Source organism: Phyllosticta citriasiana (assembly GCF_038021145.1).
Source record: "Phyllosticta citriasiana strain CBS 120426 chromosome Unknown IWZ02scaffold_17, whole genome shotgun sequence".
In the NCBI taxonomy this organism is placed as follows: Eukaryota; Fungi; Ascomycota; class Dothideomycetes; order Botryosphaeriales; family Phyllostictaceae; genus Phyllosticta; species Phyllosticta citriasiana.
In genome coordinates, this window is record NW_027117294.1 from 127,996 (window position 1) to 153,495 (window position 25,500).

General features: G+C 54.4%; 9 protein-coding genes across 9 annotated transcripts; 3 read left to right on the forward strand and 6 right to left on the reverse strand.

Moving 5' to 3' along the window:
* Window positions 1-779: 779 nt before the first annotated feature.
* On the forward strand, window positions 780-2,109 carry IWZ02DRAFT_509824 (uncharacterized protein; the record flags this gene model as incomplete). The annotated part of the gene is made up of 2 exons (XM_066770482.1): window positions 780-819; window positions 875-2,109. The coding sequence occupies 2 exons, from the start codon at window positions 780-782 to the stop codon at window positions 2,107-2,109; spliced, it is 1,275 nt and encodes a 424-aa protein (XP_066618414.1).
* Window positions 2,110-2,467: 358 nt separating this feature from the next.
* IWZ02DRAFT_463117 (uncharacterized protein) lies at window positions 2,468-4,020 on the forward strand. The gene has a single exon (XM_066768328.1). The coding sequence runs from the start codon at window positions 2,478-2,480 to the stop codon at window positions 3,561-3,563; it is 1,086 nt and encodes a 361-aa protein (XP_066618415.1). The 5' UTR covers window positions 2,468-2,477; the 3' UTR covers window positions 3,564-4,020.
* A 295-nt stretch (window positions 4,021-4,315) lies between these two features.
* On the reverse strand, window positions 4,316-4,731 carry IWZ02DRAFT_102087 (uncharacterized protein). The gene has a single exon (XM_066761255.1). It carries the CDS (start codon window positions 4,686-4,688, stop codon window positions 4,365-4,367), a length of 324 nt encoding a protein of 107 aa, XP_066618416.1. The 5' UTR covers window positions 4,689-4,731; the 3' UTR covers window positions 4,316-4,364.
* Window position 4,732: 1 nt separating this feature from the next.
* IWZ02DRAFT_102086 (uncharacterized protein) lies at window positions 4,733-5,454 on the reverse strand. Its single transcript, XM_066761254.1, has one exon. The coding sequence runs from the start codon at window positions 5,316-5,318 to the stop codon at window positions 4,911-4,913; it is 408 nt and encodes a 135-aa protein (XP_066618417.1). The 5' UTR covers window positions 5,319-5,454; the 3' UTR covers window positions 4,733-4,910.
* Window positions 5,455-6,011: 557 nt separating this feature from the next.
* On the reverse strand, window positions 6,012-8,256 carry IWZ02DRAFT_102151 (uncharacterized protein). Its single transcript, XM_066761256.1, has one exon. It carries the CDS (start codon window positions 8,171-8,173, stop codon window positions 6,248-6,250), a length of 1,926 nt encoding a protein of 641 aa, XP_066618418.1. The 5' UTR covers window positions 8,174-8,256; the 3' UTR covers window positions 6,012-6,247.
* A 2,813-nt stretch (window positions 8,257-11,069) lies between these two features.
* IWZ02DRAFT_463131 (DNA mismatch repair protein) lies at window positions 11,070-14,118 on the reverse strand. The gene is made up of 2 exons (XM_066768329.1): window positions 13,829-14,118; window positions 11,070-13,783 (listed from the first exon to the last, which is right to left on the reverse strand). Exons 1-2 carry the CDS (start codon window positions 14,079-14,081, stop codon window positions 11,190-11,192), a joined length of 2,847 nt encoding a protein of 948 aa, XP_066618419.1. The 5' UTR covers window positions 14,082-14,118; the 3' UTR covers window positions 11,070-11,189.
* A 29-nt stretch (window positions 14,119-14,147) lies between these two features.
* Window positions 14,148-16,038, forward strand: IWZ02DRAFT_102188 (uncharacterized protein). The gene is made up of 2 exons (XM_066761257.1): window positions 14,148-14,374; window positions 14,477-16,038. The coding sequence occupies exons 1-2, from the start codon at window positions 14,341-14,343 to the stop codon at window positions 15,787-15,789; spliced, it is 1,347 nt and encodes a 448-aa protein (XP_066618420.1). The 5' UTR covers window positions 14,148-14,340; the 3' UTR covers window positions 15,790-16,038.
* Window positions 16,039-17,440: 1,402 nt separating this feature from the next.
* Window positions 17,441-19,293, reverse strand: IWZ02DRAFT_509836 (uncharacterized protein; the record flags this gene model as incomplete). Its single annotated transcript, XM_066770483.1, has 2 exons — window positions 17,441-18,955; window positions 19,007-19,293. Coding segments are annotated over 2 exons (1,614 nt in total), but the record flags the coding sequence as incomplete, so codon positions are not given.
* Window positions 19,294-21,379: 2,086 nt separating this feature from the next.
* IWZ02DRAFT_485297 (uncharacterized protein) lies at window positions 21,380-22,338 on the reverse strand (the record flags this gene model as incomplete). The annotated part of the gene is made up of 3 exons (XM_066769218.1): window positions 21,380-21,719; window positions 21,747-22,168; window positions 22,220-22,338. 3 exons carry the CDS (start codon window positions 22,336-22,338, stop codon window positions 21,436-21,438), a joined length of 825 nt encoding a protein of 274 aa, XP_066618422.1. The 3' UTR covers window positions 21,380-21,435.
* Window positions 22,339-25,500: the final 3,162 nt, after the last annotated feature.

Genomic DNA, 25,500 nt, shown 5'->3' on the forward strand with positions numbered 1-25,500 from the left:
GGCGGCCGCCGAGAGCCCGAGATATTTGCTCTGACAAGGGGAGATGGGTGTCAAAGAAAGAATATGCACCGATATTTTATGTCGCTGAAGTCCTGAGACACACGATTTCCACCATTTTGCGATGCAGGACGGATGGGGATGAGATTTTGCTCAGAGGCCGTTCGCTTGAGACTCTCGTAGGAGTTTGCTATTCGTTGCGGGGGTGGATGACTTCAAAGCGATAGACATTGATGAATAGTAGCACAACCGTTTCAGACGCAAAGGATCTGAATATCGTGAATCGTTGTCATTGGAGCAGTCCTTTCGATGTTGTGCTAGACATTTGGATAGAAAAGACAGATGTGACGGTCGTGTCGAGGAAGTGAAGGACTTGCAGATTCCAGTTTGGTCCAAGTTAATGGGACATTTGAGCGTGGTGTATATTATAGATTGATACAAGGCTAACGGGACCGTTGTGCTTCGAATATTTCGTCGAGAGAGGCTGCTCCAGCATGTAAAGCGAGGTGTGTTCCATTTTTGTCCAACGTGTATTGAGAGTCGATGGTGTTGATTTGGGACATTCAGGGTACTTGGTCCGTTTCAGTAATCCAGACAGCCGTCGAATCCAACCAGAGCCGAAAGAGTATGCAAGTTTCGTGCTTTGGGGCAAACATGGAGCGCTGAGAAACCGGCATGGTGAACAGTCACCTTGTGAATGCCCGGACCCGTTCACGCGAGCGCGACAAAAACATCCATCACCCGCGTCCAATGTTCACTCTGCACTCATCAAGCACCAAAACATGTCGAGGCCGGGTACAGAGAAGGACGGTCTTCAAGGGGGTAAGTACTCATGTACTCAGACATCTTTGATTGAAGTTGATTTGAATTGCGACAGACGCCGATGAGTTTGTCCCACAGAATCCGGGGATTGGTCAAGCGTTCACCATGCAACATGGCTCAACTCGGTCTCGAGGAACAGAGCAAGATCTGCCAGTACACGACGCGAGACAGAGCTGGGGCGGGACGGGACATCCAAACCTGCTGCGTTCGCACAACGCGAGAAATTTCGATGGTAAGACAGCTCCAGTCCAGCTGCTCATGGCGCACATTAACGGAAAAGTCATGCGAGAGCCCATACCAGTGGTCGGGTATCATCTGCAGCCGGCGGGATGGGTTTTCAATCAGCAGCGATACCTTTTCCAAGAAACCGGGCCAACCTGGGAGACTTGGAAATATCCGGCGCCATATCCACATGGTGGTTTGTACAACACGAGTGGCCAAGTCTCGCTGCCACAAGGTCCGTTGCTTCATCCCCAGCAAAATCCGCTGCAGGCCAAACGGACTGTCGCAATGTGGCATCCAGGCTCGATTTGGCAGTACGATGCAGTCCAACCCAGATGGCTCCCGCCTACAACTGACTTTGTCTGGCGACAAATACCGCCGCAACTCTCCCACCATGTGTACACGGAGATCCAGCCGACAAGAAATGCTCGTCAGGGAGAGAACGAGAATGGAGGTTTGCAGCAGCAGAGGGCTCAAATATCCACAAAGCCGACGGGGCGAGTCCCGCTTAGATCCCTTCGTCCAAACCAGCAGGTTCGCCGAGGTCGCAAGGCCGAGCCGCATCCTGTTCCTGGCATGATTTGTTATCTCCACAAGGACATTGAGAGCCAGTCTCTGCGGGAGCAGGTCAAAAACAGAGCGGACTACGCCGAGATCTTGGGCCATCCTGTCGTGGTTCTTGCTCTCTGCGCGGGACAGCCAGACGAAGTTGTTTTTGCCAAGGTGACGACGTTTGGTGGGAAGACGGCAGAGCAAAAGTTTGGCGGTTCCGACAAGACGGCGAGGAGATTTCAACGAGAGTATCTCCCCATCTCCCATAGTGGCCAGGAAAAAGAAGAAGGGAACATCGAGCTACAGGTGGAGAATGGGCGGAGAATGGGTGCCAGGTCCTGGGTGAATATTGGACCCAAAAACATTCTTCGCATCGAGACCAGGCATCTTCCACCTTTCCGGAGAACCACAAAGCAGGGTGTAGAGTATTCTCTCACTGCCGACTCGCTCAAGAAGTTGATGGAGCATTACTGGAAACTTGTACGAGAGGATCATGAAGCAAAGCGGTTGACATGAGGTGGGCCAGCCAGTTTGGAGGAGGCAGTTTTGGCACCGGTGTTTCGCGATCCAGACAGGTTGGAGTTGGAGACGATTCTTCAGATAGGCGTATTTGTTGTAAATCTGAATGTAAAAGATCCTCTGGACGTGGAGCAAGTCTCCCTCGATTGTTCAGTAAACTCAGTGTAAAGTTGTCTTCTCCAGCTCAATGTGGCCAAGTACAAGATGGGCCTTGGGCGTCGTTCCGGCGCATCCTTTGTTCATTGTACTCGGATACATTGTCTTTTTGACAACGCGATCCTTTCATGGTCAGCCGGGATTATAAGAGGGCGCCTCCCAGATGCATTGTGAGACATTCAAGCCCTGCGCAAACTCACAGAAAAGCAATGGATTCCCAAAAGCCTGTCGTTCCGCCGGTCGGAAAGTTCAACCCCCGCAATGGCCGCCAGCAAATAAGCCGTGCTTCTACTTTAATGCCGCGGTCCGTTGTAGAGACCTCGACAAAAGGTTTGCATCCAAAGCTGACATTTGCGCAGGCTGTCAGCCCAACACTAGCTCCAAACTCGCCACTTCGCTTTGTCAGTTGCAGCAATGATGCAAAGACGAACAAGAGCCCAGCGCAAAAGGAAAACACTCTAGGTGAGCCTCCCCTACAACGTTTGAGAGCCTACAACACACCAGCTCCAAGATGGGAAACTGGAAATTGGCGGAACAACAAGCGGGGCTTTTCCGCAACTCAATCCCCGGGCAGTGCCCACGATGACGCGACAGAGCTTTACTGGAGACGACGAGGCGCCATCAGCGTAAGTCCAGCGAGTCCAACGGGCGGGTCCCCCTTGGAAAGCCCGATAGAGAAGCCTCAATTGGGCTACAATACTTGGATCCTCCCAGGTCGCATCGCATTTCTCCCGAGAGTGCGCAAGGGGTCCCTTTTGGCCAGTCAAGTTAACGAAGAGGTTCACGAAAAGCTCGCCAACCACCCAGTTGTCGTCATGAGTGCTCCAAATTCGAGGAACGTAGTAGCAATCGCTATCCTCACGAGTCTGGGTGGCCACTCAGTTCAGGAAAAGTATGCCAAGTTGTATTCGACCCATCCCGACCGAGCCTGTGAGTTTGGTCGTGATTTTCTGCTCATCAAGCATGGAAACTCGCTGCCCCATGATGACACGCCACTGTTGACTTTGAGAGACGATAAGCAAATGGGGCGCAGATCTTATGTGAGTGTTGCTTATGGAAGCTTTTACGTCCAGGCCCAAGATCTGACCCTGTACCGCGAAAACGGAGTTGGAAGAGACAGCCAACTTTTCTTGGACGACGCGTCGTTTAAGAAATTGGTAGAGTATAGGGACAAGAGACACCGGGACCAGCAATCTATTGACCGGGTAAAATGGCCCCGAGGAACCAGAAGGCCATCGGAGGCTCAACTGAGGACCAACCACATGGCGAAGCTGCCCTTTGCTGCTTTGAGTTGATTGTAGTAGATTGCGTAACGATTAATAGAAGGCATTTACGCTATGAGAATTTGTATGTTGGCTGCAAAGTCCATTGTTTCATGAAAGCTTTTGAAGGATGTTCAGGATGGACAAAGGCATGATTCGGTCGACAAAGCGTTGTGGATTCCTTGGGCGTGCTGAGAGTCCAAGCTCATTGTCCCAAAAACGTGATGGTGGTATCCGCATTCTTGGTGACGAAAATGAAGACTTTCAAGGACACACTGTGCCCGGATTGAAATGTGATCATGTTGAGAAAATGCAGTCAACGTCAAGAAAGATGGAGGCACGGAGACTTTTTGAGGCCGACACGGTGTCAAGGAAAATTGATAAAAGCTAACGGAAAGATCCAGCGTTGGCGAGCGTGACTAACAGAAGGAGATGTCAGAAATGTCTGATGAATGCCGAATTGATGGATATATGTGTATCGAAGGCTGGGAATGACTTGGTGTTGAAGAAGGTCGGGTAGGGGAGACCCATTTCCCCATGTAGTTCGTAAGGCGGTGAACGGCGGCATAACGGCCGCTAGCTTCAGCAACAGGCCAACCTTCCCTGACGCAACACCAACCATCCACGAATCCACATTGCAACTCGGCCGCCTCTGTTGCACGACTGCCCGCGTCGCAAATCGTGCCAACGTTGCCCAGATCAACGAAGACTCGAGCGGCAAAGCACAAAGATGGTAATCGGATCTCAAGAACCATCCCCTCCAACTTGATTAGGATGAAGTTAATAGCTGTGAACTACAGACTGCGCTCTTCAACTTCCAATCGCTCCTCCTCGTCATTCTCCTCCTCGTGTGTACGAGCACCTACCTGCATGCCGTGGCGCCTGGTCTGCTAGATCGCAACAAAGATGGGTACGGAAACCCTTGCCGACTCTCCCCCACGTCTTTCCCGACGCATTGATGGTCAAAGTCCGCAAAGGCCCGTCATATTCCAATTGACATATTGTTGGAGACTCTCCGACACCACCTGCCCAGGGAGATTTTCGATGGTGCCTTGCGCGGAATACAGAGACGACGGTCAACGAAGCAAGCGCTAACAAGCGACAGCGTGTTCGGAATCTTTTGGAAATTCGCACGAGTAGGCGAGCGGCTGAGCCCATATGTCAGCATATGCTGCTTCGTGATGGCCGTAAGTCGACCCCATCACTTGACAAATCGAACCCTGACACGGCGCGAAACAGGCCTCGCTCTTCATGGGCGCATAAGGGACCAGCTTCCTCGATATTAAGGCGTTGGAACAAGTTGAGCATCGATACGGCGCGAGGCGTTTGGCTCGAATGGGATATGGCGTTTCAGGGATTTGGGTCGTGTGTATGGACAAGCTATGTTTTCGGGAGGGAGAAGTCTGGCCTCACCGTTCGTCTTATTACAAGGAGTTCGGACTGACGGCGAGCAGGGAAAGCCAGAATGCCGTAGAGACCGATATTTGTAAGCGGGAATCTAATGTTGCGCGACCACGTCCAAAACCTCAACAGCTGCATCGCACGTTCACGAAAGCTATCCCGCGCCGAGCGGCCCGAAGCTCCCTCTCCAGCGCCTCGAAACCAGTCGTACTTGAACACTTGCAGAGCCAAACTCCCTGGACCGCTTGCACGCACTCGACCAAACTCACGCCAACCTGGTCCATACCTGTCTGCCCAAGGCTGGTGGTGGGCACATAATCCACCACGCCAGAAGAACGACGACAGGACGGCCCAAACCACGCTCCCGAATCCCGCATATTCAACCATACCTACCACCCACCGGCCTACAATCCCCCATTTCCTCTAATCCCTCCCCCTCCAGCCGCACGTTGCCTCCGTCCGTCCGTCTGTATATCCATCTCCCAAGCCACCTCAACCACGCAGTCACGCACGCACGCACGCACGCACCCTCGATCAGTGAGCATCAGGCCGGTCCCACATCTCTCTCTCTCAGCAGCGTGTCACACATCAATTATCTCCCGACAAAAGAGTCAAGAGATATACTCCAAACAGTAAAAAAGTAAAAATTTTTTTTTTTTTTAAAAAAAAAAAATGCCTACAGCTACAGCTACGGCTCCGCTATGAGTAATGGTCCGACAAAAAGGTAATCCACAGCGAACGAAAAAGGGGAGAGGAGGAAAGGTTACAATACAGCAGCGAAAAGAGAAGACGCTAAGGGAAGAAGGAATAAGAGAAGTTGAGCTGTGGCAAAGGGAGGTACCTAGGCAGCCGTGCATCGCATCGTTGGTTTGTCTGTCTGTCTGTCTGCGCGCCCGCCCGTCCCGATTCCTGTTCAATCCAATACAGACAGGTGGGGATGATCTGTCGTCCGTCGTCCGTGTCTTCGTCGTCGTTCGTTGGTTTATTGGTGTTGATGATGTGAAGTGAGGAGGTGAGATGGCTGAGATGGTAGAGATATGTAGCTCGCGCAAGTTTCTTTCGTCTTGTTTCATCCCCTCTTCTTCTTGCTTCTTGTCTTAAGTGTATTGGATGGTGGTTGGTTGCATGGTTGCATGATTGTATACCGCCGCCGCATACGCGCAGACTAAACCGCTGCACCACCACAAAGGAACAAAAGAACCCTCCAGTCCCATCCATCCCTTATCCAAAAAGCGAGCAAGAAACGCGTACGTGAAGTGTACAGAGTGACCCGCTCACTACTTCATCTCATTCTCCCCATTCTTCAATCCAGCATATCACTTGTTGCTACCGCCCACACCGGCGGCGCCCTTGGCATCACACAGTGCCTCATCGCTGCTCTTGTGCCTCGCATCGCGCTCAACGTCGCTTGCATCCTCGACCACAACATCATCAACGCCAAAGTCGGTCATGTCGCGCATGGCGACGACGCTACCGCCGTCGTCTTCGTCGTCGTCGTCTTCCTCGTGGTCCGTGACCAGGCCGGGCGCCGAGTCGAGCGTGTGCGGCGACATTTCCATCGACGGCGATTCAAGCGCTCCGCCGCGTTCCGAGCTGGCTGATGATGAGGTGGCTGAGGGCCGTTGCTGCTGCGTCAGGGTGCCATTGCTGCCGCCGCGCAGCGTCCCTGCAGGAGGAACGACTTGCCGGTTTGGAGCGAGGGATGCGGGAGCCATGCCGCCTCGTGCGGGCTGCCGGCTGAGTGGTAGCCCTCGTTGTAGCTGAGAATCGCCCTTTTGAGTTGGCTTGGGAGTGTTTTGAACCGACAGTGTTGGTTCCGTTTCGTCGTCATCCTCTGTGTCATCAGGTAGCTCGACCTTGGTCCGAGCAAAGTCAACGAGCTGATTGAGATCTACCGAGGCACCAGAATTTTGTAGTAGTGCAGAGAGGTTTGGGGTTTGTGGGGACGGGACGAATGAAGAATCCTTGCGGACGGGCTTCGGGGTGTTCTCCTCCTTTTTAAACGGACGAGGCGGAAGGGGCTTGGATTTTGGCGGGTTGGATTTTATGAGGGGATGGACAAAGGGACCATTTGTATGGGTAGAGGCGGCAGAAGTTTGAGGAGTGGATTCATTCGATACCACGACACCAAGCTCATTGACGTCGACGAGGACACCGCACTCGACGGCAGCCTGGTCATGGCTCTCAAATTTTTGGTTGTGCTTGATGCGGCAGTGATTGAGAAAGCCCTGGGTGTTGGAAAAGTTGCTGTGCCTGCAGTCGGGATGATGGCAAAACAAACGAACCCACTTGCCATCTGTTGAGCGCCTGTGCAGCAAGGGATCGATCTTGGGCGCAGAAGGGTCGCCAAGGGCTTGGAGCTTGGAGCCTGCAGAAGCACGTGACGAGCGAGACTTGCTCGCCGGGGGCAGCTCGGCTTGACTTGCCCTGGTGGCACGGCCCTCGGCAACAGCAGCGCCAGTCCGGCTGCCGGCGCTCAAGCTTGCCGCAGGAACAGAGTCGAACTTGGGATCCGGGATAAGCCACTTGGCGTAGTGGCGAGTATACGGGCCGTCCGCAACGCCCCATGGAGCTGGCTGCTCTGGCGTAGTGAAGCCCTGTCGCGGCTGGAGGGCCGGGCCCACTCCTTGGCCGAGGTCTGTGGATAGCGCGTCCGTTCCTGGATAGGGAATCAGTCGGCACCGGCGGATCTGCTCGAGCGCTATTTGGCACTTGGCAAGTTCGTGGTCGATAAGGCGCAGCTCGTTGTGCTTGAGGAGGATTTCGTGGTCAAAGTGCGTCTCGATGATTTGCTGCAGCGGAGAATATGCTGTTGTCGGGTCGGCCATGTCGCACGGCGCGTTTTCCATGCTGGGTTGTTGTTGTTGCGGCGCAGATTCTGGCACAGGTGCCGTATTTGCGCCAGCGTCCAACTCCTCAGCTCTGCGCAACGGGGCGTCGCTACCATTGATGGTCTTGACATGTGGCACAGAGGGAGCGACCAAGTGCGCAGGCGTCAGACTCGTAGGCGCATCCGCGGCGGGACATTCTGGCCTTCCAATCTCTACGACCGGAGGACGCACATCCGAGTACTTCCACTTTTTGGCAAAGGGAGATCCAGGGCTGGGCTCCGGGCTGTTGGTGCGCTTGCGCTTGAGTTTGCTTAGCAGCGGAATGTCGACGACGGGGCGCTGCTTTGAGAACTGGGCCTTGTCCATGACGGGATTCTCTGTGCTCCATGGCAAACGAAACATGGACTGCATGACGAAAGAAGAGACGACGACGCAGCGGTCATCTGAGGTGGTGGTGGTGGTGGTGGTTTGGCGCGGTTGCTGCGATGCTGGTCTGCGCGACGCGACGTTTGGGCGCGAGCTGGCAATGTCTCGGCAACGGGCGGATTGCGACAAGGTGTGGACGAGGGGGCGGATGATCAATAGGGGAGCTCAGATATTAAAGGTGGGAGGCTGGTGGTGATCGGCCAGCGAGCGGAGAGCAGAATAGGGCCGGTTGATGAGCGCTGGGAAGGGGTGAAGCCAACACGGTATGCAGGTGGACGACAACACCAAGAGAATGGCGAGGTCGGCGGCGGGAAGGCGGCAAGGCGAGAGGCGAAGACGAGAGAAGGGCGCAGGCGGCAAGGTCGGTTGGGTCGGGGTCGGGTTCGGGTTTGGTGCAGAGGTGGCGAAGATTGTTGCAGAGTTGCGACTTGATTGCAAAGAAGAGGGTTGGTGTGAAAGTGAATGTGAATGTGAGCGAGCGATGGACGGGACTGGGACTGGGACTGGGACTGGGACTGAGACTGAGACCGAGACTGAGACTGAGACTGGGAGCTGACGAGCTCAGCGGTCGGCGGGCGCCTTTCTGGGCTGGGCTGGGCTGGTTCCTTGGCTGCAGCGCAGCTGTTTGGGCCGGCCGGGGATGCCAGCGGGCGTCCTGACGCAACTCACTCGCTCCCGTCGTCAGAACCAAACGCGCATTCTTGGCCGCTGACATGCTGTCTAGGTAAGTTAAGGATACCTCCAGTCCTCCAATCCTCCAGTCCTCCAGTCCTCCAGTCCTCCAGTCCTCCAGTCCATTAGGTACCCTTCTGGAAACGGATTTCCTTTCCTTTCCTTTCCTTTCCTTTCCCCTCCCTTCCCTTCCCTTCCCCGATCCTCCATCTCTTCGTCCATGATTCCTCCACGACGCTGACTCGTTGCTCTACCGATTGCGCTGCGGCCTGCCATTCGCTGTTTCAGCGCTCGCCCTGCTGCTCGTCTCACTATCTATCCGTATGTATGTATGTATGTATGTGTGTATGTATGTATGTGTATATGTGTGTATGTATGTATGTTAGTATTTGTTGATGTGATTCTCCATTCTTCAGGAGTTCCAGCGCTTCCGATCCATCCCGCCCCGCAACCAAGAGCCCGCCATGTCATAATTGTGGAGTCCAACATTGGAGACTGCAACCATCACGAAACCCAAATCCACCCACGCGCGACCCGTCTCGTCGCACTTGATGCTGCTGCTGCTGCTGCTGCTGCCGCCCGTCGTCTATATTACCCTGCGTCCCTGTCAAATCGTCTCCAGCCGTGTTTGCGACCGTTTGTTTTCTAACCCCGACCCGGCGATCGCTCTCCACCACCACCACCACCACCACCACCGCTTTCCACCTCAAAGCGCACAGCCCTCTCGTCGTCGCGATCCTCGCCCCTCCCAGCCTGCGTCAGTCGCCCACCCACCGCCTGTTGGTGTTGTGCTGTCCCCGCATGATAAAGTATAACGAACAGCAAGCCCCGCGGAGAGCAGCCCGTCGCATCAAGATGGCGAGAGCAATAAGCAAACAAGTGGGCAAGCAGCGGTTTGCCTTTTTGTCACCACCGAGTTTCCACCTTGTTGTCAGTCAGGCAAGGTCCGGCGCCCATTGTTTCTCTCGCAAGTCACAAGTCGCGCCATCCATGTCATGGCTCCCCGTCCTTGCTGGGAGATCGCCCCGACGTGCATTTTTGGCCGCCCGCGCCATCTTGTCCCGCTGTATGTCGTGTCGCACTGCCGAACCTCTCCTGCAGCCGCTGCACAAGCCGCCGCCGTTCTACGTGTCGCACAATCTCAGGGCCCGCGGCAACACGACCACAAACATGTCTACTGTCGTCGTCGTTTTGCCCCTCTCTCGTCAAGAATGCGGCGCGGCGCGGCGCGCCACGGCGTGGCGTGCCGCCCGGTCATCGCCAACCATGGACGATGGTGACGACTATTTTATTTGCTTCTCCTGGCCCTATCATCTGGCTGCCCAATCGTTTGGCTGCTTCGTACGTGCCTTGCTTGCGCGTGTCCGTGCTTGCCGGGGATGGATGAATTATGGGCGATAGATGGATGCAAGCTTCACGGTGGTCTCAACGCCTTGACGAATTGCACGACCTGTTCAACACCATCGCTCTACTCAAATTTACATCTTCATGCGATACCCTCTTCTCCCCCACGTCTCCCTGCCCAGGTCTCGCCTCACCTTTACCCAACCCCTTCCTTTCCCTTCCCTTCCAAAGCGCCCAATCCCTCGCTGAAACAAGTATTTTAGGTTTGCGCGGCCCGGCGCCAAGGACCCAGCATGCCAGCCCAGCCACTACCGCGCACCCTCTTTCTCTCTCTCAAACAGGGCCGCAGCACCCACGAGCGAGCCAGCGAGTCTTGCACCCGAAAACTCAAAACAGGGCAACCCAACGCCGTCACGCCGCTGCCGCAATCCACGAAACATGGCGCAGATGGGGAAACGTGAATATGGGAGACGGCGAAGGACCCTTACGTTTCGTTCCTTGTCCATCCCGAACTCTGGACTATCCGTGAGTGTAGCGAATAGTGTAGACAGCACCGAGAACCGTCTACCTGCCTACCTGCCTACCTACCTACCTACCTACCTACCTACCGACTCATGTTTTCTCTAATCTTCCCGCATTGTCCGTCATTCCGTGCTTCTCTGCTCCTTTCCCCCCAGGAAAGGAACAATCCCAGCCAGTCGGCCATCCCAGCACCCGTCCCCCTGGCGGCCCGAACATGTGCCATTTTTAGGTTACGTGTAGGTTAGGTTGCGGCGCGGGACGGAGGGAGGGGGAGGCAGGTTGCGCGTGGAAAAGAACGTGCAGTGTTTAGATAGCGGATACAATTGCTGGGTGGTGAAGATGGTTGTTGTAGTTAATTTTTTGCCAATATGTTGATGGTGTTTTGGGTAGAAACGCTACTCTACTGCTCTACGCTACTCTACTTTACTCCGCCTGAGATGCCTACCTACCCATCACCCTCCCCTTAATCCGCGGCGCGTCGTCGCCAGCGTCGAAAAGCGTCTACAAAGCCCTCATCATCGCTCGCTCCACTGGCCTCCTTTCCCTGTCCCTTTCCCTTCTCTCCTGCTGCTCCCCAGCTCCCCGTCTCCCCGCTGCTCAGTTCAACCAGCGGCACCATGCTCGGCCGACCATGGGCGCATTGGAATGGGAAAACGCACTCAGCGAGCTGGCGGACGAGGTCTTCGCACTCGGCGCGCGCGAGGACGTCGTTGAACATGACGGCGCTGCGGCAGGCGCGCGAGTTGAGCAGCGAGAGGATGCCGGGCGGGCAAGTTGATGTGCGCGCGAGCCAGAGGGGGGGATGAGAAGCTGTATCGTTAGGGGCGTCGTGACGCTGATGAGGATGCTGTTCTGCGGCTTGCGTGTCGTTGTCTTTGCCCTTCGCGCGCCCATCCCCATCAGCTACCCTCCACACCTCTTCCCGCAGTACCTCGAGTAGCAGCTCTGGCCGCTCGATGCAGCGCTCGCGTATCCCCGGCGGCAGCTTGTCCACGCATAAGACGTCGCGATCTTTGCCCTTGCGCCCGCCTTTGCCTACCGCGTACACGACGCCCCATGCGGCGAAGCGCGGCGCCAGGTCCTCGAGCAGCGACGCCTCGCGCGGATGACGCAGTTCAAAGAAGAGCGGCGAGGGGAGCGGTGGCGGAGATGTCGAGGCGGGGTCGCAGAGATGCGTGAGGAGCGATTCGAGATGCACACGTTCTGAGGCGGCGTGTTGGTCTATCAGCACGACGAGAGGTTTGCCGGGGCTTGCGTCTGGGGTGGTTGTACCGTCCATGACGGCGAGGATGAATTTTCGGTCCACCTGCGATACGACGCGCGCGCTCTTGAGCGCTGTTTTTGAGAGCTTGTTTTCTCCAACTGCGGCTTCTTTAAATGCCGCCTTGATTGCCTCCTGTGAGCAGTGCTCGCCCAGTCCGCCGTGTAGTAGATTTGCAGACTCGGCGGAGAGGTTGGGGCTTGAGAAGATGGCGCGCGGGATGGCTTCCGAGGTCGAGGGTTGCGGACGGAAGACGGGGTTTGAATGGGTGGAAAGAAAACCGATAAGCCAGGAATCTTTGCTAGTGTCTGAGGTTGATATGGTGGAAGGCCTGTCGAGACTTAGGGATTTGCGAAAGGAGGTGGATATGCTTGCGGGCGTTCTCGTAGTGGTATTTTGATGGTGGCTTTGCTGCATGACAGTCCCTGTTCTCGAATTGATTGTAAAAGTCTCTTTGCTGGTAGGATCCATCCATGTTGTAGTGCCATCTTTTGACCCGTCTTGTGGTGTTTTGAGTGCTTCATCATGCACTTCTGCTTGGACAGGCCTCGGCCCAAGAGCTCCTGGAAGAAGTGATTCCGTCTCGAAAAAGGACGAGTTTCCTGTGCTCGGCGCAGAAGTTTGGCCCGCTGGCTTCTCCGGGTTCCACAGAGTGTCATAGAAGGATGATTTCCCGCTCCTGATCTTGCTCAATTCTGTAAAGTGTGATGTATCTGCTCCAGCGTTTCTACGTTTCTCGTTGACTGACTTGGCCACTTGGGCGTCTCCAACGTCTCCGACCTGATTCGGGACTGGAGAGTGAGAGGCACTGCTTGACGCCGATGTAGGCTTACTCTCGGTCCGTCTTTTTCTCTTGGTGGGCCGAAAGTGATGGGCCAAGAGCCACTCGGTAATCATGGCCCTCAAAACATCCAGAATAGATTGGAGCTTGGCTTCTGATTCCAATACATCTTCTCGGGCTCTCTCAGCCAAACTGATTCGCAGACAAAACATGGGCCATCTGTCAATACCCTTTTTACCTCCTTGCAACTGCCTACGGGTCGGTCCATCCTTTTTGTATCTCTTGTCATTTAAACGACGCTCCTTTTCCCTCTCGTCAAGTTCCGGCTCGTCTTCGTTGACTCCAAAACTTGAATTGTTGAAAAGGCGATTGATTTCGTCAAACAGCTCATTATGGCCATCCTCGACATGGATTGGGTGGATTCCTAGGGAGATGAATTGTACAGATTTACTCGGGGCGGGCTCGAGGGATATTGCACCCTTGACAGAGATGGACTTTGTTGACGCAGACGCCGGAACCCACGAGCTCCATTCGTCTGGCGTAATGTACAAGGTTTGTGAAAGTATGGACAGGAGTGGACGAAGTTGGGCATTGACTTTTGCATTGGATACGTCGTTTTGGCGATGTGCATTAACGCGCAAGCTTCTCGTTTCATCGCGAACGACGAGGGTTATGGGTTGTTGCCAGGCGAGCAACAATGCCGTGAGGGACTTTTTCAAGCTCTCCCATTGCTTCTCATCTTCAGCACGGTCTTCAAGCATGGCACGCTGCTTTACTCGCACCGGCATATTTCCAAACAAATCCCTCATTATTACTCGCGTGCCATGTTCGCCGAGGCCATTTTGGGCAGGAGTTTGCCTCGAAATGACTTGTGATCGATGCAGGGTGATGGAATTGTGCGACCTGTGGAGGCGGTGGCGAGACGTGATGGTGAGGATGGAGAGGGCCCCGACAGAGGCGACAAAGGTTCCGTAGCGTCCATAGACGGCAAAGGGACACTCATGTTTCGAAGTATCTGCGACGAGTCAGAAGCATATCGCAAAGAACGGGCGAGACTTGCAATATGCCTTCCCAAGGCCTCCATCTAGGGCGAACTCTGCAGGAGCAATTCCTGATCCATCGTCCCGAACGGTGCAGCCGCCTCGTCGCGCGTCGACGGTGATTTCAATCTTGTTGGCGCCGGCATCGAGCGAGTTTTGGACCAGTCCCAAGACGACGTGGGCGAGAGTGGTGATGGCGGTCGACGACTTGATTTGCGCAACGACGGCGGGCGGCAGTGGCTCGATGGGCTTCACATTGTCGGAGAGATTCATGAGAGAGACGGGAGTGTATGTAGGTTGTGGCGTCGGCGTTGGCCTTCACATGCAAGCTTCGCACGGAGCATCCTATGGAGATCAGACTTGAGACCCCCGGGCTTCTGCATGCGGACGATCCACCGAGCGCTACCTACCCAACACCACAAGTGCCATCTCCAGTCGACATTTACCTCTTGACCCCCTCCCTCGACCTGACCACCCACCCCCATTCTTTGACCCTATCGCCACCCTCGACACGACACCTGGCCGCCAAGCAATGGCTACCGCCGAGCCAGCCCCCAGCCCGCAAGGTAAGCCCTAAGTCGGGCTCAACGGTTTGCGCAGCCCACGACGCCCTCCTCTCTAATGCTGCGGCTTCTCCTGCGTCTGCGCTCGCTGACCCGTCATGAAAGACCGTCACTCCCGTCGCCGTCCCTTTGCGGCATGGATCAAAAAGGTCGCCAACCTCAAGAGCTCCGCGCACGCCCCAGCCCTCTCCAAGCCCAAGAAGGCCTCCCACGTCAAAAACAACCCTTACCCTGAGTCCGGCCATTTCCACCGACCTGCTCCCGCCGCCAGCGCAAACGGTCACCTCTCCTTCTCCGAGCCCGTCTCCTATCGCGAGGGCTACGACTCGGACGTGACAACCGACGACGCCCGCGACCGCCCCGCAAAGTCGGCCGCGCCCACGGTTGCGACCAACAACGACACCGTCTATTCCGAGGCCGGCCACAGCAAGGCAGAGACGAGCAACACTCGAGGCGGCGCCGTCAGCTCTCACGATGGCGGAGGAAATAGCACCTTCTCCTCGCCCAACCATTCCGAGCGCTCCCTGACAACCACCCTGACGACGATTCAATCCACGACGCCCTCGGGCCTGTTGAACAGCCACCAGGTCACGGCCAACAACCAAAACTTGCATCCTCAAGTGCAATTCTCCCACCAGTACCCCGTCTCGCCCGCCTCCGCCGTCCCCGCCCACCTCCAGCCGCATCCCCACACCTACCAGGCCGCGACCGCCGGCAACATCCTCTCCGACAATGCCTCAATCATGACGCTAGCCTCGTCCTCCAAGCGCCGCCGGCGCAACTCGCTCGACACCAATGCCTCTGTGCGCGCGCTCGCCCCCTCGTCTGTCTGGGGCGGCAGCCGAGAGTCGCTCCCGCTCAGCGTCCTCAGTGGCAACGTCGATACCGCTTCGACCACGGCCGCCACGGCCAGCGGCATCTACCAGTCGCAGAACCGGCCCGGGGTCGGCGGCGTCGCCAGCGCCGAGCGCGCGAGCGTCTACTCGTCCTCGGGCGTCACGGCTCCCGCCCTCCCCTCGGAGCGCAACAGCTACTACGCCGCCAAGCACGGCGCAGACACGGGCAGCGTGCGCAGCGGCCTCTTCGGCCACGGCCGGACGGACAGCTTGTCTGGCGCCGCCAACAATAATTCCACTGGCAGCCCCTTGGCCAGTCCCGTCCACACCGCCACTCCCGGGCCTCCTGGCCTCCTCGGAAGCAGACGCAGTAGCAACCGCAGAGACGATGATATCAAGGACGACCCCGAGGAGCGCGACGAGGGCGACCCGGACTGTGCGCGCGATGATGTCAAGCACGGCGCTATGGTCAACGGCGACGACGCCAAGCCCGACGGCGCGTCCTCTAGCCCCGATGCCACTCCCGCTGCCACGGACTCGCCAGAGAGGGACGACCAAGGGTCGGGCGACAAGCAGGTCTAGAGCTTTTGCTCCAATATCATGACGACAACCGGCGCGGCGGGCGTTCCTTCACTTGCATACCTCTTTTCCCTTTCTTGGTGACGTTTCCTAAATTGGACCCAGTCTGGCACAGCGGCGTTTGGTGGGATTCATTGTTTCACAAATTGGGACGGAAACGAATGTGCGCAGGGGAGCGTGTCGCTAATGGCTGTTCAGCTAGCCCGCCAGCCAGCCGCCCGAGCCGTGCTGTAGCGGCTTGCAGCTGTTGGTCATGGTAATAATTCTCATATCAGCGTGCAGCAGACGTCCCACTCTTCCTTTACTTTTGGCTTTGTTGTTCTTTCTGGCGGGACGAGCTGAGCTGAGATGAGCTGAGGCAGCGGTGCGCAGACTGTTGCATCTTGTCTGGCTTGGAGAGCTCGAGCTGGAGTGAATGAACGAACGGCGGCGGCGGCGGCGGCGGGATGAGCCCAGTCGACGTGATACCTACGTACCTTACCTTACCTTATACCCACGAACTTATTCCTTCTCTATTGCATTTGGGATCTTGGCGCAATGCCACATGCTTCGGCTTTTCTTGCTTTTCTTTCCTATCGGCCGTGTTTCGTGGATGTTTTGTGTTTGTTTGTCTGGCCCGCGGGCTTGTGGGGGAGCTGAGGTGTGAGAAAATGGTACTTCTGCTTCTGGTATGGATGTAGGCGTACTGGGAGCATCTGGCTCCAAAGTCCGCAGGTAAGAGGTGGTAATGTGGAGCATTCGACAGCGGGACGCAGCCTCTTCAGCATGTCCGTCTTCTTTCGAGTCTGATGAGGATTGTCCACTGGGCAGCATTGTTTAACCGTAGACTTGGCAGGGGTTGTCTACCGCCCAAGCTGCGTCCTAGGGGCTGTTGTTCGCGATCTCAGTAACGGCTACGGAGCATTCATTGCGCACTGCCGCTGTGCTCAAGGAGCTGTAATTCATTCCTACAGCCACGCAAAGGGAGCATTCACCGGCCACTGCAGCTGCGTATGGGGAGCAATCATCGAGAAGTCACGGCATGAGAGTCACGATGCAATGATCACAAAATGGGGGCAGGGTATATTCATTGTGAATTTGAGTATTATACGTGCGTCTTCTTCATGCTCTTTTGCCCAAGTCTTCTGCTGATTCGCTTCTACGAATGTAAGAGGGTGCAGGTCTCGGTCCTGCGTGTGAGCTTATCAGAAGAGGTGCGCAATTTTTGGAGTCAGAGCGCGTCACGCCCAGAGGCAAGCGGGCGCCGTGCCGGGCAGGAGCGCCCAAACAGGCAGCCTCAGGCGCAAATTCGTTGCATAGGTCGACAGGACCGTCAGCTGTGGAGACGGGGAGGCTTCAAGCGCGCTGTCGTTGAGGATTCTGGACGCCTACATCTTCCATCAAGAGGCACAGAGCAGAGGCACAAGGCTACCAAAAACATTTGCAATATACGACCCATCACCATGTATTCAGAAAAGAGACCTCCAGGGAGCGGTCGTCTGCCATCACAGACACGACTTGGGAGTAGTCATACACTATCGCGATTGCGCTATGGGAGCTGTTATCCATTCTTGTCGCTGGAACAGTGGAGTGCCGTTTCTTTGAACACCACTATACCATGGCCGCTTTCATCCTTTAGGGATATCGTTTGCTATTGAGGATCTTTCCGCAAAAGAAATCCATGTGGGCTTACTACCTTTGCATTTCAATACTGCACTCGAGACCCATTCTTTCAACTGATTCATCCCGGATACTGAAGATATTGTACATCACTGAAACGGTGTCCAACGGCAGATCTGCCCTCAACGTTGCCCAGTGTCCATTCCGACGGCTGAGGTGGGAAAGAAGCATTTCGTGAGCTTCTTACCAAGCATAATGGTACCTCTCAGCCTCCGAGATAGTGTTGGCATCTCCAACACGATAATCGTCCAGCTCCGGCATTGGCATTGGAATCGGCGGTTTCAGCCTTGGGACAATCTCTCCCTGCTCCTCCTCCTCCTCCTCCTCCTCCTCCTCCTCCTCTTCGTCGTCGTCTTCCTCGAACTCCTCGCTACCCTGGACCGCACTGCCGTACCCGTAATCATCGTCCCAGTCCTCGCTGTTGGACTCGTCGCTTCCCCAGATGCTGAAGGACTTGATTTCAGGAAGCTCTTCATCCTCACTTTCTTCAACTTCTTCGTCCTCGTCCATGGCGTCATCGGCATCGTCCTCTCTATCCTCACCGTCGACAGTGTCGCCCTCGCTGTCGCCATCATCCATACCGCCGTCGCCGCCGTCCTCTGTCTTCTCATCTCCTTTGTCCTCGTCCATAGCGCTTCCGGCATCTTCTTCCTCCTTCAGGCTATCATTGTCCGGCTTCGGAAGTGCCCAGCAGTGAGCCTTTTCGTCGCCCAAGTGTTCGTGGTAACGCTCGCAATACGCCTCGCGCTCTTTCGTGACGCACTCAAGAAATCCTGGACCGTCACGAACCTCGTCTCCCTTGCTCTCATTCCTGATAGGAATATGCCAATTCTCCTCGAGCTCAGTTGCGCAAGCTTCCTCACGCTTAGATTGGATCGCGTTCGGCAAGCAGTAATGGAACAAGCCCGAGAGAAACCAGGCGACCGGATCATAATCGTAAGCTCCTAGCGCCTCCATTGCACGTTGACACACCAGGAGAGAGGGCATGAGGCTACCGGTGGGATCGCCCTCTTTTCCAACCTTGCGCCTCTCGACGATTTCGAACAAGCAGTCGAAGGTGTCGTTGCGAAAGTCGCGGATATGGTAGCGACGACCAAAGATGTAGGCCTCAAGAAACTTGGCCTCGGGCTGGCGATAGTAGAAAGACGCGTTGGACTCAGACTCGTCGGTGTCAGCAGGAGCCGGTGTGTCCAAGAGCGGTTCCGTGGCAGGCAGCTTCGCGGAATAAGCCCAGTCGAGGAAGATGGCGAAAATTTGAGGCTGAACGTCGCACAGTGCGATTGAAGAAACAGCGACGTTGTTCAGTGGACTGTCAAAAGCCAACTTGGGCACAGTGCCATTTTGGATATGGGTCTGCATGATTTCTTGCAGCCCCAAGATGCTGTCATCGACGAGGGCGCGCAGCTTCGGCGACCAGAAGCGCAAGATGTCTGGGTGACACATGATCATTTTGTTGGCGTGGCGCGGAAAGACGACCGCGACGAGCTTGTTGGCTCTCAAGAGGCCGTTTCTGGGACTTGTCAGCGTTTGTTTTTGGGATCGCGACAGCTTGAGCGCTTACCTGAATGACGGAGCATTCTGACGCGAGGTTTTGAGAGGCTCTCGGTCAAAGCCCTTTTGGGAGAAGCCGCGAATGGAAGCGCTCATGGCTGGGCCTTGCGGCGGCATGATGACGGGCGTTTGTGTTGATTGTAGCACTGTCAGTTGAGCGGCGCGGCAGGAACTGTTGGTTGAGGCGTGAAAACACGACGGGGAGGAAAAGTAACGACGGGGAGGAAAAGTAGCGACGGCAAAGGCTGACCAAGTTGGTTGGGGGGTGGTTGGCAAACAGCCGTAGGAAAGTTCTCGGCCTTTGTGGGCGGTCGCCGCGCGACCAGACTGCTTTGCGCCCATTCACTTCGCTGTTCTCGGCGCAATAAATGGCATGCGACAATCAACCATGCGCAATCCTGGCCTAAATTGCTTCATGTTCCCCCAACAGGTTGTCAGAAATTCAGGGCCTACGGTACAAAGCAGTATGTTTGAAGATCCGGGGGCAAGCTCTTAGCACTAACATTGAGCCTAGAGACAGCGGAATCGCAGCGTACACACTCACAACACCTAGAAACATCCAACTAGAACACAATTTGACCACTGCCCACGCCTTTCAGCGACGAATTAAGCGTCTAGTTTCGGTGAACCCTCTCCTGCATGACCACGAGTCCGACCTCCGACCACTGCTCCCAAAAAAGTCCATGGAACAAGGGCAGAAGGACCCAGTCATACCGGGGCCGTCAAACCAATCATCGAAGTTAGACCACGGCCACTCAAAGTCGTGATCGAATCTGTCGCAACAAGACTCAGGTCGTGCGTCGAGCCTATCTGCAACCCTTTGACACAAAGACTCGATTCGCTCCATTGTATCGAGCAAACGCGCATGTGGAGCTTCGCTGGGGCCCTCTCTGCTTGGCTGTTCGGGAGCTGGACCTCCATTTGCGGTTTCGCGTACTACTGTGCCTGGATTGGCTTGTTCGGCCTGGGCTTCTCCTCCCGATGGAGCGGGTTCGGTGCCCCTGTCCTCTCCGGAAGGCGGTTCGTCGTTGTTTGGCGCTGGATGGCGCCCGCCTGTGTCTGGGTCCTCACCATGTCGACAAGACCGGTAGGCATATTTGCGGTGGCAGTAGTATTCATCACGACCGGACCGATGGCGGTGAAAATGCTCGCTCATGTGTTGGGTATTTCCTCCATCTCTGGGAAAAGATCAGCTATTTGATCAGACGGTGGTTGTTCTTCAAAACTGACCGCTTGTGGAATGTGCGGGAGTACATTGCCTTCTGATGCCTTCTTCCATGGCAGGGGGATGACATGATTGCCAGCTAAGGGAGGGATTTGAGGAAATGCGAGGCACTCACTGGAACTCCAGTATCAAGCGTTTTAAGGCTTCTACAAGTATAAAGACGGCATCAAACAGCTAACAGCGTTTGCGGATTGGCCAAATCAGAAGACGTTGCTTGACGCGCGCTCATAACATCCAACAAATGTGAATAGCTACTCAGCCAACGCCTTGCATTCCCCTGGTCGGAGAAAATACAACATGAATATAACGAAGACACGGCCAACAAAATTATGGACAAAGAGTTGGAAGATAAGAGTGATGGAGGTCCCCCTCCAGTGGGGAGAGACTTAGACAGTAGCTAGTCCTTATATAGTTAGAGCACGGACCGAGTAGTCAACACCTCTCTCGGTTGCGCGCACAACCTAGACAATACAACTAATTTGCTCTCGTTGTTTTGTGCTCTTCAAAGAGCGCTTATCACGAGAAGCCCTGGCCCAGACAGGGAGCATTCATTAGCTTCGACGCAAATACGCAAAAAGAGCATCAGAGCTTCCCACCTTTTCGAGAAACCCGAGGAGCGTTCGATTCATCCTCCACCTGGGAGAAACCCAACTTTTTTGGTCACAGCGCTGGAGGCAGACATTTGACTCGGAAGGCAAGCGCGAGCGATGAATGACTCCTTTCCTCAGGGAATGGTGTCTCCAAGGCACTGACTTGTTCTTTGTTGGTTGCGTGACAGGCGCTGTTGGTTGATGCCGAATCCCAACATCCTTCTCGCAGATGACACTCCAATGTGATGCCAAAACCGCCGCGTGGCCAGCCACTCTGAGACCTTCACCGGTTCGATTTGGTTCCTAGGAAATTCTCAAGGTCTTAACGTTGTTTGTATTTTGAGTAGAAAAAAGCCGAAACTTCATCAGGATCAAGATGCCCAAACTTCAGCTGAACTTCCAAGGAGCATTCCCTGAAGACAAGTACCTTTCCACAGTGCGTGCGGAGAGAGACGACATCTCTAAGGGGCGGTCTTCCGCCGCGTGGCCAAGCCTAGGGAGCAGTCGTCCGCGATCACAGCTATGCTTGGGAGTCTCCCGCCCGTACTTATAGCCAGAACCAGTGATTGTCCTTTCTTCCAACCCGGACTGTGCTTCTGATCAAACTTTTGAGCCCGCGCCCTTTCAAATCTTGGGGGTTGTTCTCAGATATTCTTCCCAACCTTCGAATGACCAATCCCAGTAATCACCGTCAGATGATTTTTCCATATCGAAATGCACGTGGTAGTCGCAAGCATTTGCCACCAAAGACCCAGGGTCTTTCACCTGGTTCCTGATTGAAAAATCGCTCTCAATAAAGTCTCGGAAGATCTCAGAATACGCGCGCCAAGTGTCGTCAAACAGACCGGGCAACTCTTCTTTGCATCTGGCCTCTGCCCGAAGATACACGTGGACGGCGAATTTGAAGGCTGGATTCTGGAGTCCAGGCGACTTACAAGCTCTTTGGACCAACGCGGCACCAGGAATCTCGAGGCGGTCCCCGTACAGCTTGCACAGACGTTTCATCAGGAGGTTGCAGAACACCGGCGCACCGAGTCGCCAGCCGAGAAAATATGAGTCGATGGCTTCGATCGTACGCATAGCGGATTCGTTTGACATGCAGCTGGATCCGTGATCGAAGATTGGGAGGCGAAAATCTTTCATCCAGTCGGAGAAGATCCTGAAAGATTCAGGATGGAACTCTTTCAAATCAAGCGCGGGGCTTGGACTCGTTGTGGTCGGAGGAATCCAATACAGGACTGATCTTTCCATGTTGAAACACCAGTACCTCAAGAGGTTCGTGTTGACGTTCTGTCTCACGTCCCTTTTCTGTCCCCCATCCCTTCTGAGTCTCACTGAGGTCACCTGGTCATTGAACCTGATGGAGGTTAGTAGAAATGTGTTAAGCTACCAAGAGCTTATTTCACACCTGGGAGCTGGAGCATTCCGCATCATTTCCGTTGAAAACTCCTGCGATCGCAAGTTCATGATGGCGCAACGCTCTTCTCGCGTGTCTTCGGGCATACTTTCCTGATCGTGGGCAGACATTTCGTGTTGAGAATGAGCGTGGCCACAAAGAAGAAGGCTTCAAAGAATATCACAGGAGCTTCCTTTGCATGTTCTTAAATACCTGGCGGGACGACACCGGACCAGAGACAAGGAAGCGAGGACGCCATTACTGTTCAGACATCGTTTTGCCAACAGCGGGGTTACGAATGAAAGGAAGCCAAGTTTCAGGATAAGTCCACAGGATCCAGTGAAGATTCCAGCCAGCTATTCGGAGATGGAGCGGCAGCTGTTGGTTACGTGTATGATCATCTAGCCTCATGGAGTATTTTTGGTGCTGTCAAGAGCACGAATTTCACGTATTGAGGTTGAGCAGCCTTGCAGAGCGTCTCATCTCGAGGTACACAACACTGTAGTATCAGATACCATGGCCATACTAATCTGCAGTGTACACGCGGCACGTGTAGAGAGGCTTCTCACGAGTTGCCATTGATCCAAAGTGTACCAAGATCAGGAGAAAACGTCAGTTGCATTCCAGGATATTCTAAAATACCGATAGGTGGATCTACGTCTGTGGCCGTATGCTCAAGGCCGACGCTTTCGTCAGGGACGTCTACAACGGAATCTTCGAGATGTACGTGGAACTCGAGAACTTTCGGCCGAATCCGTCGTTCGTTTTGAAAGCGATACAGCACCTCTCGCCAAGCCCAGAAATCATCAACGAGACAATCGATTTATTTGCGTCCATGGATCCGGTGTCTTTCTGGCCGCAGGATCGCGACTGCGTGCCGTCCAGGTACTTTCACGACACGTACCGAAGGCTGGCAAATCGAGACGTCGGAAGTGAGGGAGAGCCTCTTCAGGATGAGGCGGAACAGGCTGTCAGCGAGACAAATCTCGTACTTCGTCCTGCGGGGACAAATAAGCCATGGGGGTTGTGATCTTCAACGCCTCCCTCGTGAGTTGCGCATCTTTGGCAGTTTAGGTTTTGCCACCAAGTTTCATTGCGGCGATATCCTCTTTAAAATTGATGTAGTCTGACGAAAACAAATAAATTGACATCTCTGCTGGTTGTGGGCTTTTGGCTTCTCAAGAGCGTACAAGAGCATACACAAAGACCATTCATTCCAGCCCTGTCAGTCGAGTGAATGCTCCACAGGCATGACCTTACAGCTGCAAGACGACTGAGCCTGAGAAATGCTCAATTCGTCGTGTTGACTTTCTCTCCTATGTTAGCGACTAGATTTTGTTGCAGCAATGAGTCTTGAAGCTGTTGGGGGTCGCCGCGGCCAACCAACCGGATACCCCTGACCAACCACCAAACTTGGTCAGCCAATACAAACGAGGTCAGTCTCACCAAATCCAGCATCTTCAGCCGGATGATAAGGTGCAGATCCATATGCAAAAAGAATCCTTCTCATTAGCTGCCTACTTTTGTGCCCATGTCTCGGACTGCTGTCGGAGGATCTGATAGGAGACAACTGCATTCCAATTTGCTGCCTCTTTCCATGAAGCATCACGATCCGATAAGCCTGGCACCGGCGGAAAACAAAATCTTGCCACCGAGTGACGTGGCTCCAAAGCCACTTCTTGTGTTCGAAATTTGTCCGAGGAGGATTGAATGAGGAGGCTCCGACACCCTGGCTAGTCCATGAGCGCCTCGCGAGGCATGGTGATCATTTTGGTGCGTTTTGGTCTTGGCTCCATTCATCGCTCGTTTCCCAGACCGTTAGATCTTTTTTGATGCATCTGTACTTTCAAATGGCGCCTGTTCAGTCCTTCTGACACTTGGTTCCATACCATGAGCTCCACGATTGATGATGGCGATATTTCTCAATACTTGCATGATTCTCCTGAGATATCATTGTGCATACTATATTAGCAGTCAAAACTCGAGTCCTTCCAAGAGATCTACGCTTCAAATGCAGCGGCTTTAGAGTCCATGCTGCGGCGATCGCGCCTTTTGAACACCGGCAGCCTATTTTCGTAGTACCGGTACTGCAAGATTCGCACTCCGTAGAAAGAGACGGGAAGCCCCAATTCCTTAAGCTTGTGTGGCGTTTTCTCTTTTTGTAACCACTCAGGGCATTTCTGTTCGAAGAATGTCCTATGTAGGTACAAAACGGGGAATTTTTTGTCATCCACGGGTCGAATTCTGACAATTATGTACTGGCTAAAATCGCGACTGACCTCTTGTCAACTTAATTGCTTGTGGTGGCTGAAGTGTTGTTCATCACCTGTCATCCCAATGGGCAACTCTGACGCACGTTCCATTTTCAGAGGGGAAAATAGTTTGCAATTCCCATTTTTCACTCACTGGAACGCGGCCATTTGAGACCGTTTCCCACTGTTCCACGTCCTGCTTGGAAATGAAAACCACCATGGAGAATTTTGCGACCTGAGAGGGGGAGGATAGAAAGTAGAAATCAGAGGGCAGTGCGAGAAGAGAAAATATGCCACTGAGTCGCGCTTTGAAAATAGGTAACCATAAGGCAGCAGCTCCAAGCCCAACCATGCCGAAGTGTGCTATTTGTGACTCACGCTGTCTTGCCGAGGAATGGTTGATTGGATGCTAGATCATGGCTCAGCGCCTGCGAGATGGCGCGCGCTTGCTGTGCCACATGGCTGTGACCGCCCCACGACAAACGACGGTAGTCAAAATCAGACTTGAATCACCTCCCGGTTGCGTCGTAACTTTTCATTTGTTGAAACATTGGGAAAATAGAAGCTTCGCTCAGGGTTTTTCGTTGTAAGATCCACGTTGCTCTACGCTCTTCTGCATTTCTCAAAAGATGCACACCTGTCACTGGTCCTAGCTTGTCATCGAAAGGGTTCTCGGATGATTACCACTGACCTCTGTGCTTATTCTAGCGCTTCCTCGGACATTTTGCCTCTTTATCATGCTGTGCGGCTGCCAGGCTTGACAGATCAAAGACTCACTCAGCTTTTGAGAAGCATCTAGCTTTCTCGCTTTGAAAGAGTGGATAGACCAGAAGCCATCACGCAAGGCTTTGGGATGTTGGAAGTAATCAAGACGATTGTGGGTGTTTCTCGTCATCCTTTGTCCTCGTTTGGCCTTCCTCTGGTGGCAAATCGTTTCAGAAATTCTCCGCGTGGGTATGCGACCGGTTTTTGAATCTGACAAGGCTTCTTGCCGTTCCGCGAGCGACGTAGCAAATCAGGAACCTTAATCTGTCAGCAATT